The following is a 9,487-nucleotide window of genomic DNA, read 5'->3' as shown; positions in this document are numbered from 1 at the left end:
ATGCAACACAAAGGCATGCATCACAGGCAGGGAGAGACAAAGGAAGGAGCATAGTGACAGAAAGGACCCAATATGCAGGGTTAGGGTTATAAGTCAGAGAATCCCATCACCCTGACAATTTCCGAAGAAAAGCAGGGGTCGAGGTTAAATGCACGGGCACTGCCAGAGCCCTTGACCACTAACACGAGGAGACAAGGGGCTAGGCCCCTCCAGGAACCCAAAGGGAACCCGGGCCTGGTATCTAACGGCCACTCACCTCCTGACACGAGGTGCAAGTGGGCACCGAGACAGAGAGAGAGAGCGCACAAGAGAATGCTAACCAAGGTCAGGCACATGGATGCTCCATCTGTATCCACACAGACACGCCAGTGAGATAGGGATCCCAATGATAATAATGATGATGATAATAATAATAATAATAAGCATCATACTATTAATAACAACAATAACCCTAATATGTGCTGATTTAGCCTCTGTTTCCTGTCTGACGACATACCGCGCTGCACCTGAGCTGCTCCAAACTTTTCCCAAACTTTTTCTTGTTAACCGCTATATATTATATATTAATTCGTTTATTCATTTATTTTGTCTTTACCGATTTAATCCATACATCTACTGTCTAGTTATAGGTTTACTCGGCGCGGCTTTCTTCCTTGGAGCTCGACGCTACTGTTCCCGTTGAACTAACCAACTCAACGCTCTTGACGGATTATCTTGGTTGGCATAAACTATTCACGTAAGTTAACTATAATGTCTCACGACCACTCACTTTGTCCTACATGTGCCATTTTGTTCGATAAGTTGACTCTGTTAGAGAGTCGCGTTCAGTCGCTTGAGGAAGAACGTATGCTAGTAACTTTAGATGCGACTGGCGCAACATCACAGACAGGGAGTCCTAGCGTGAGGGAGAACTCAAGTTTAGCCCCACCGGTTTCACCTTTGCAGCATGGTGGGAGTGGGACTCCTCAGACGTTAGTGATCGGTGACTCCATCACTCGTAACATTAGATTAGAGCAACCAGCGACAGTTTACTGTGTACCGGGGGCCAGAGCTACCGACATAGAAGCTAATCTTAGGGTGCTGGCTAGCACTAGGGCAAAGGCAAAGGCCCAAGCTAAGGCACATGGCGCACGCACTGATGATAGGTATGAGAATATTGTCATTCATGTCGGCACCAATGATGTAAGGCTGAGGCAGTCAGAGGTCACGAAGGTTAATATAGCTCGGGCATGTGACCTTGCTCAAAAGATGAGTCGGCATCGAGTAATAGTCTCTGGCCCACTACCTGTTAGGGGGACTGACGAGATCTACAGCAGGCTTGTCTCTCTCAACCGCTGGTTGGCTCGCTTTTGCTCAGAACAGGGTTTAGGATTTGTAGATAATTGGTCTCGTTTCTGGGCCAAACCTGGCTTGTTGAAAAGTGACGGGCTCCATCCTAGCTGGAGAGGTGCTTTTCTTTTGTCTAGGAATATTGAAGCTATTTTAGAGCAGGCCTGACACTCACTAGAACAAGCCGGGCCACAGTCTCTTAGAGAGTCTGATAGATATGTTGATAGGCATGTTGTGAGCTGTTGGGGGCCCGATAGCTCAGCTTGTAGTGTAGCCAGCGTGGATGCTGATGTTGTTTCTCCCATTGAGACAGTGTCTGTCCCCCGCCATTTTTCCAAATTCCGGCCCTCAATTATTAGGAATTATACCAATTTGATATGTATTCAGCCTTGCTCCCCCGTTGCTCTTCCTACTAAGTTCTCTGATAGCAGTGCCACCTTTTCAGAAAGATTACCTACGTCTAAAGCTGCCAAAAACCCATACTGGAATGTTGGGCTCCTAAACATCAGATCTCTATCCCCAAAGGCCGTTTTGATTAATGATCTGATGTCTGAATGCAACCTGGACCTGATTGGACTCACCGAAACCTGGTTAAAACCTGAAGAATATTCCTCCCTGAATGAAGCATCGCCTCCGGATTTTGCGTACTCGCACATCCCTCGTGTCTCAAAGAAAGGTGGCGGTGTTGCTATGATATATAAAGCTAGCTTCAACCTTAGCCTAAAATCCGTAAATACCTTTAAATCATTTGAGATAATTTGCATGAAACCACCAACTACTCTAAAAAGGACTAATTCTTCTACTATTGCCCCCCCTCCCTCATTTAGTTTAGTTACTCTATACCGGCCCCCCGGCCCGTATTCCCTCTTCCTAGAGGAATTTGCAGATTTTAGTGCTGATCTTGTGACATATACTGATAATGTCTTAATTATGGGTGATTTTAACATCCATGTGGATGACCCAAAAGATCCTCTAAGTAAGGCCTTTACTGCTCTATTGGATTCCACAGGTCTCACTCAGGTGGTTTCTAAACCTACCCATCTTCACTCGCATACATTGGATTTAGTTCTCACACGGGGAATCAAGATTAGTGACATAATTGTCCACCCCCACAATCCTATATTATCAGACCACTGCCTGGTTACCTTTAAAATGGATCTCTGCCAGAGCCTTGGAGGCACCCAGAATATTTCTACTAGCCGCTGCATAACCCCAAACACAGCTATGGAACTGGCTAATATTCTACCTGCTGCACTAGAAGCACTGGACGTCCCAAATAAATCATTAAATGCTAAAACAAGGGATCTGAATTTGGTTCTTCAGTTATCCCTAGATTCTGTTGCCCCACTCAAACCAAGGAAAAGAAAAGACAAGAAAATGGCTCCATGGTATTCAGAGGAAAGCCGCACTCTCAAGAGGTCCACTCGAAAATTAGAGCATAAGTGGCGTACCACTAAATTGGAGGTTTTCCGCCTGGCCTGGAAGGACAGCCAAATTGAGTACAAGCAAGTCCTCATCAGGTCCAGATCAGAATATTTCTCGAAATTGATTAGTAAGAACAAACACAACACAAAGTTCCTATTTGATACTGTTGCAAAACTCACTAAGAAAAGTACACTCCGCGTTAGTTCAGATCTCTCTCCCAATGATTTCTTAGATTTCTTTGACCAAAAAATCTATGCAATAAGGGACAAACTACAGACTAGGCCTGGAGGAGTGGCCATCAACACAGAATTTGACTCTATACCCAGCATGCTGCATGTTGAGGCTCTTACCCACTTTAACCCTATTTCTATGGAAGCGTTCATCGAGCTGGTAGATTCCTCGAAACCCATCAGCTGCCTTCTTGATCCCCTCCCTGCCAAACTTTGTAGGGAACTTCTCCCTATTATTGGACCTTCCATGCTTAGTATTATTAATGAATCTATTGTAACTGGACAAATCCCTGACAATTTCAAACAAGCTATTATTAAGCCCCTTCTTAAAAAACCAAACCTGGATCCAGGTTGTATTAGCAACTATAGGCCAATTTCAAATTTGCCATTTCTCTCCAAAATTTTAGAAAAAGCTGTGGCACAACAGCTAACTGAGCACCTCTCCTCAAATCAGCTTTATGAACCTCTCCAGTCTGGATTTCGTCTTCACCACAGCACTGAAACTGCATTAGCTAAGGTAGTCAATGATCTATTATTAGCCTCTGACGCGGGCTCTATCTCTGTTCTGGTTCTTCTAGACCTTAGTGCAGCATTTGACACTGTGGATCATGAGATTCTCCTGGAGCGTATGGAGAACTATGCTGGGATCTCTGGTACTTCACTTCAGTGGTTTAGATCGTATCTATCTGATAGATCACAATATGTCCACTATGATGGTTGCTCATCCAGGAGCACTACTGTAAAATACGGAGTACCACAGGGTTCAGTTCTAGGCCCTCTGTTATTTTCACTCTATATGTTGCATTTAGGAAACATAATTAGAAGCTCTGGGGTAAATTTTCACTGTTATGCAGATGATACTCAGCTATACATGTCCATAAAGCCTGGAGAATTTCCACATGCTATGGAAAAATGTGTTTCCGCGTTGAGAACTTGGATGACAGCAAATTTCCTTCTTCTTAATTCGGATAAAACCGAGGTTCAAATTTTCGGCCCTAAAAAATACAGAAATAATGTATCCAATCTGACCTTAAACTTAGATGGTGTCAAAGTATCTCAAAGCCAGTTGGTAAAAAATTTAGGAGTCACATTGGACCCAGACCTTTCGTTTGAGTACCATATTAAACAAATCACCAGAACTGCATTTTTCCATCTACGTAATATTGCCAAAATACGAAAATTCCTCTCAAAGGATGATGCTGAAAAACTAATACATGCTTTTGTTACGTCCCGATTGGACTACTGCAATGTGTTGTTCTCTGGCCTCCCAATTACCTACTTGAAAAATTTACAGCGGGTACAAAATGCTGCTGCTAGACTATTGACAAAAACAAGAAAGTTTGATCATATAACATCTACTCTTATCTCTTTACACTGGCTCCCTATCCAAGCCAGAGCTGATTTCAAAGTTTTACTACTAACTTACAAATCTCTACATGGATTGGCACCACTGTACCTCTCCGGTCTCCTTGCACCCTATTGCCCCGCAAGGACTCTAAGATCTCAAGATGCCGGCTATCTGGTAATACCCAAAATTAAGAAAAAAACTGCTGGAGGTAGGGCGTTCTCATATAGAGCACCTCTTCTCTGGAACAAATTACCTGTCTCAATTAGGGAGGCTGATACTGTTTCGACATTTAAAACTAGATTAAAAACGTTCCTGTTTAGTCAATCCTATGATTGTTAAATGTGTGTACTTTCTATGTAAACCTGGGGTGTGCGTTTGCCTATGTGTGTATCACATGTAACTTTTAAATTGTAATTTTAGCTTATGTTCACACTGCCCATTTAAATGTTACAAATAAAGTAAACCTGTTATTGTATATTGTTACTGTAATAGTTCCGTTGCTGTATATTTTAATTGTTATAGTTTACTAGTTGGAGACAACGGGGGGCTGGTTGTTTTCATCCTTATTCGTATAAATATAACCTATTTTAGAGTTGTTTCCCCTGGAACAGATTTCATGTTCCAACCAAGGGGGGCTGTCGCTGTCTTGGTGTGTGGGGCTGCATCACATACCCTCTTAGCTTTGTTAAATTGCTGCACTAGTCCACACTTGACCGGTGGGGATCTCATTCTATTACGACTGAAACTGTTAGCTGCTCCTGGCATTCTCTAATCCCTGTTCTCCTCTCTGTGCCCCCCACACATCCCTTGTGGTGTGGGGGGTCTGAGCTGTCAGGACCTGCCTGGTCGTCGGTCTACCAACGCTGGACCAGGTCGTCAACCGGAAACCAGCCTCCATGACGGCCAACAGCGAGTTTCCATGTCCCATCCAACGTCTATAAAGCCGAACAATGGATTTTTGGTGTTTCAAAACCCATTGACACTGTATGACTATGTTTAGCTTGTGTTCTGCTCCTCTCTCTTGCCAACCGTCTCTGGAGGAGGGGATCCCTCTCTGAATTGCTCCTCCCAAGGTTTCTTCCATTTTTTCTCCCGTTGGGAGTTTTTCTGGGAGTTTTTCCTTGTCTTCCTTGAGGGTTTAGGTTGGTTGAGGGGCAGTTCTATGGGCGTATGTGAAGCCCTCTGTGACATGCTTGCGTGTAAAAAGGGCTATACAAATACATTTGATTTGATTTGATTTAATAGCAATCATACTACTGGACATTATCATAACATTACTGATGTGAATCACATACCACCACAGTAATGACCAGGATAAACGGGGGAATCATTACCGGGGCCATGGAGACGCTGTCATGACGGAAGACCAGGCGGGTCCCCGAGAAGAGGCACGTCACTCACGAGACGTCCGATGGCAAACATCCTATCGAAAATTGCCAGAGGTTCCGTCTTACTACTAGTCACAATACAGAGAACAATCACAAGAACGACAACCACAACAACAGCAGCAGCAGCAACAACAATTATGATGATTTGATGTGAATAAACATAAGGGGGTATATTACCAGGCTTTGCCAAGGAGGCGCAGTCGTCAAACTTCCGAACACTGCCGAAAGCAGGCAGTGTGAGGAAGAGGCACGTCACACCTGGAATGTCCGATGGCCTCTGAACATCCTATCGAAAACTGCCAGAGGTAGTGTGTGTGTGCGTGCGTGTGTGAATGTACCCCTTAGAGGGTGTGTGATGATGGAATGAGTGTGTGTGTGTGTGTGTATATATATATATATATGTGCGTGAACCCTTCTTCTCTGGATTGAGAGGGCGTGTGAGGATAACATGAGTGTGCATGTGCTTGTGTGTTAGTGTGTATGTGAGTGTGCGCGGGTGTTTTTGTGTTTTAGTGTATGTGAATGCAGTGTAAAATAGAAGGAAAGTGAGTGTGTTAGAGGTGCAAGAGAGGAGAGGTTTTTATTGCAAAGTTGTGAAAAGGGGTGGGTGGGGAACGTAATAGCGGGGGAGTCCTGAACAGGGCTACCAGCAGTCAGAAGCTGTCCATGGGATAAGTAGCGGCGGGGTTGTGACGTTATGTTCATAATAGAGGGGCATGGGCCTAGCGTGTCCAACAATCAACTGGATGGGGCGACGGGAGGTCGAGATGATCGAACCAGTAGAAATACCTCATGCCAGCAGTCAACGATAAAATGTGACGAAGCAAGGAGGCAGTGTACTCATGGGACCAAAACCAGTAGTCCAGATAATTGGACCAGTGTCGGAGCATGTCCTTGGCCGTGGACGCAGACCAATGGATATTGTCCGGTCCCGTGGAAAAAAGGCGGGCCGGAAGGAGGGGGATGATGGGTAGGTGGACGGCTAGGAAATTATTCAGGGTCATGATCGTATCCCTTTCCCCTTGGGGCAGGTAAGGGCTGGCATTGATCAGGGAGACCGACACAGTCGCAAAGGGAAAGGTCGCGACCGCCTCGGCGAACATGGCGCGGGCCTGTTGAATGGAGAGGTCTACGGGCGTGGACCTGTTATTAAGGCCAAAAGAGAGAATCACCCGAGTGACTTGTACGGTCGGTGTCAGAATGCCACCCAGGATGGTGATGGCGTGGCACAATTTGGCCCCCGGGTAGCAGTCCACTTGGACCTCCTCCCGGAGTATAAGGGGCAGGCGGTGGAGGTTAGAATCACCCATGATAACGGTGCTTCTGACAGGGTTAAGGGACCACATTTGTTTGTTATTATTGTGGTCGTAGCGGGTGTAGGCGTGGAGTGGGCGTGGATTTTGCGTGGGGGCCGAAGATGTCGAATGGAAAAAAGGAAAATGGGTCAAGGGAGATGGAGCCGAAGGGCCACCAGGGGTCTCCAGAGGGGCCAAGGAGCGCAAAGGTGAAAATCGGGCTGTCCGAAGGACGGTCGTGGAGGTGGAAGGGCCCTCGGCCGAGGGGGCAGTGGCAGTGCTCGCACTCTCTGTGTGAAGGACAGCCTGCAATGAGGAGGAAAGAGAAGAGGAAGGGGGTGACAGAGGAGAAGAGAGAGGGGATAAGGGGAGGGAATCGTAACTGGATGCCCTATCGACCACAGTATCGTCCTTAAGGGCTGTCTTCAGGGAAGAAGGAGGAGCAGTGCTAAGGTCCTCGGGGACCACTTGTTCAGGCAAACAGAGAACACCCGCGTTAACACAGGTGACACTGTCCGGGAGTGGGCCCGGAGCAGTCACGGTAGACGTGGCTGCCGACGAGGTTGGGATGTGGGCGGTGGCCAGGGTGGCGTCCACATTGGTCCCAGTACTAGAGCCTGAAGCAGCCATCGAGGCCGTGGCTGCCGACAAGGATGGACTGTGGGTGCTGGTGGTGGGGGCGCAAGTGTGAGCCCTGACCTCAAGGCCCGGAGCAGTCACAGAGGCTGTGTTGCCAACGAAGCCTGAATCCCTCTCGGGACGGGGGACAAAGGGATACGGGGTCGGGGGATAGGGGAAACCGAGCGTAAGGCCAGGTGAGGCGATGCGGCCCGTCGTAAGTCGGGCAGAAGGGGTGGTGGATATGGAGAAGTGGGAGGGAAGGTGAAACCCGGAGTGGGTCGAGGGGTATCGGGGAGACGTCGGTCGGCAGAGTGCCGTTGCCTGTTTTGCTGTTGGGCCGGGGTACGCCGTTTGCCACCACGGCGGCGAGGGTGCGGGGGAGTCAGACTCGGGCGTAAAACCCGTCAAGTAAGGCGGTGTGTCTTGTCGGGGAGCCCAGAAAGTTGGATGGGTGACAGGAAACACATGACGAAGAGGGGCCTGGTAGGGCGAGGGATAGGGAGAGCCATATGGGTAATAGTTCCCAGGAGCCTTAAAGTAGGGGCTACAGGGCGTACGGTAGGCTGTGGCGGATAGGGGGACTGGTGTGAACCCGGGGTCATAAGGACCCAATGAGGAGTCTGGTGGGCATACTGAGGGAAAAGAATGGAGGGAGGAAGAAGAGGAGAGGGAGAAGGAAGGGGGAGAAATGGATGGGGCGTGTTTGTGTGTTGGATATGATGGGGGACTACCCCACGGTGCTGTATGGGAGGAGCCATGCTATGGAGGAGACGAGAGAATGAGAGAGGAGGGGAGGAGAAGAGGGGGGAAGACGAGACAAAGGGTTAGAGAGAAACACAACATGGACTACACGGACGTGGGTGGTCGTGGGTGAGTGAGAAAAATAAAAGTATCAGTGAGTGCGTGTCATACCTGGCCGAGTATCTAATCTGATCTGAAAAGCTAAGAAAGGGGGGTCTACCTCTCGTCTCGTCTCGTCATCTTCCGCTTGTCCGGGGATCGGGTCGCGGGGGCAACGACCTAAGCAGGGAGGCCCAGGCTTCCCTCTCCCCGGCCACTTCCACCACCTCTTCCTGGGGGACCCCGAGGCGTTCCCAGGCCAGCCGAGTGACATAGTCCCTCCAGCGTGTCCTGGGTCTTCCCCGGGGCCTCTTCCCAGTGGGACTTGCCCGGAACACCTCACCAGGGAGGCGTCCAGGAGGCATCCTAATCAGATGCCCGAGCCACCTCAGCTGGCTCCTCTCGACGCGGAGGAGCAGCGGTTCTACTCTGAGCCCCTCCCGGATGACCGAGCTTCTCACCCTATCTCTAAGGGAGAGCCCGGACACCCTGCCGAGAAAGCTCATTTCGGCCGCTTGTATTCGCAATCTCGTTCTTTCGGTCACTACCCATAGTTCGTGACCATAGGTGAGGGTAGGGACGTAGATCGACTGGTAAATAGAGAGCTTCGCCTTTCGACTCAGCTCCTTCTTCTGGTCTACCTGAAAGAAAAAATAGAAAGAGAAAAGAGAAAATAACTATACCCAATCTCGGCTGTCTGCAGAGTAGAGGTCATCAGAGGGAGGAAAACTGGAAGAAGGGTTAAAAAGCAGAGGCGCATGAGTGCCATCTGGAGGCTGTGGGATGGAAGGGGTTAACAATAGAGACGAGTTCAAATTGACAGCCAGCACAGAGAGAGAGAGAGAGAGAGAGAGAGAGAGAGAGAGAGGCGTTCACCACGTGAACAAAGACAATTTGCAATTCCAGAATGTTACCCATCGCACTCCATGTCGGGATTACCTGCATATCCTGACCAGAATAAACGGAGCACACGCGACGGCCCCCGAATCGCAACCGGTTTCGTCCATTACT

At 48.3% G+C, this 9,487-nt stretch overlaps 1 protein-coding gene across 1 annotated transcript; it reads left to right on the top strand.

Annotated features, from left to right (window-relative positions):
• The first annotated feature begins 485 nt into the window (after nucleotides 1-485).
• On the top strand, nucleotides 486-5,569 carry LOC146256691 (uncharacterized). The gene has a single exon (XM_084674908.1). The coding sequence runs from the start codon at nucleotides 751-753 to the stop codon at nucleotides 1,495-1,497; it is 747 nt and encodes a 248-aa protein (XP_084531034.1). The 5' UTR covers nucleotides 486-750; the 3' UTR covers nucleotides 1,498-5,569.
• The last annotated feature ends 3,918 nt before the right edge of the window (nucleotides 5,570-9,487 follow it).

This window comes from Hypomesus nipponensis, chromosome 15 (genome assembly GCF_054491055.1).
Source record: "Hypomesus nipponensis isolate SF chromosome 15, ASM5449105v1, whole genome shotgun sequence".
In the NCBI taxonomy this organism is placed as follows: Eukaryota; Metazoa; Chordata; class Actinopteri; order Osmeriformes; family Osmeridae; genus Hypomesus; species Hypomesus nipponensis.
The sequence above is the reverse complement of the archived record's forward strand: the minus strand, read 5'-3'. Positions and strand labels throughout refer to the sequence as shown.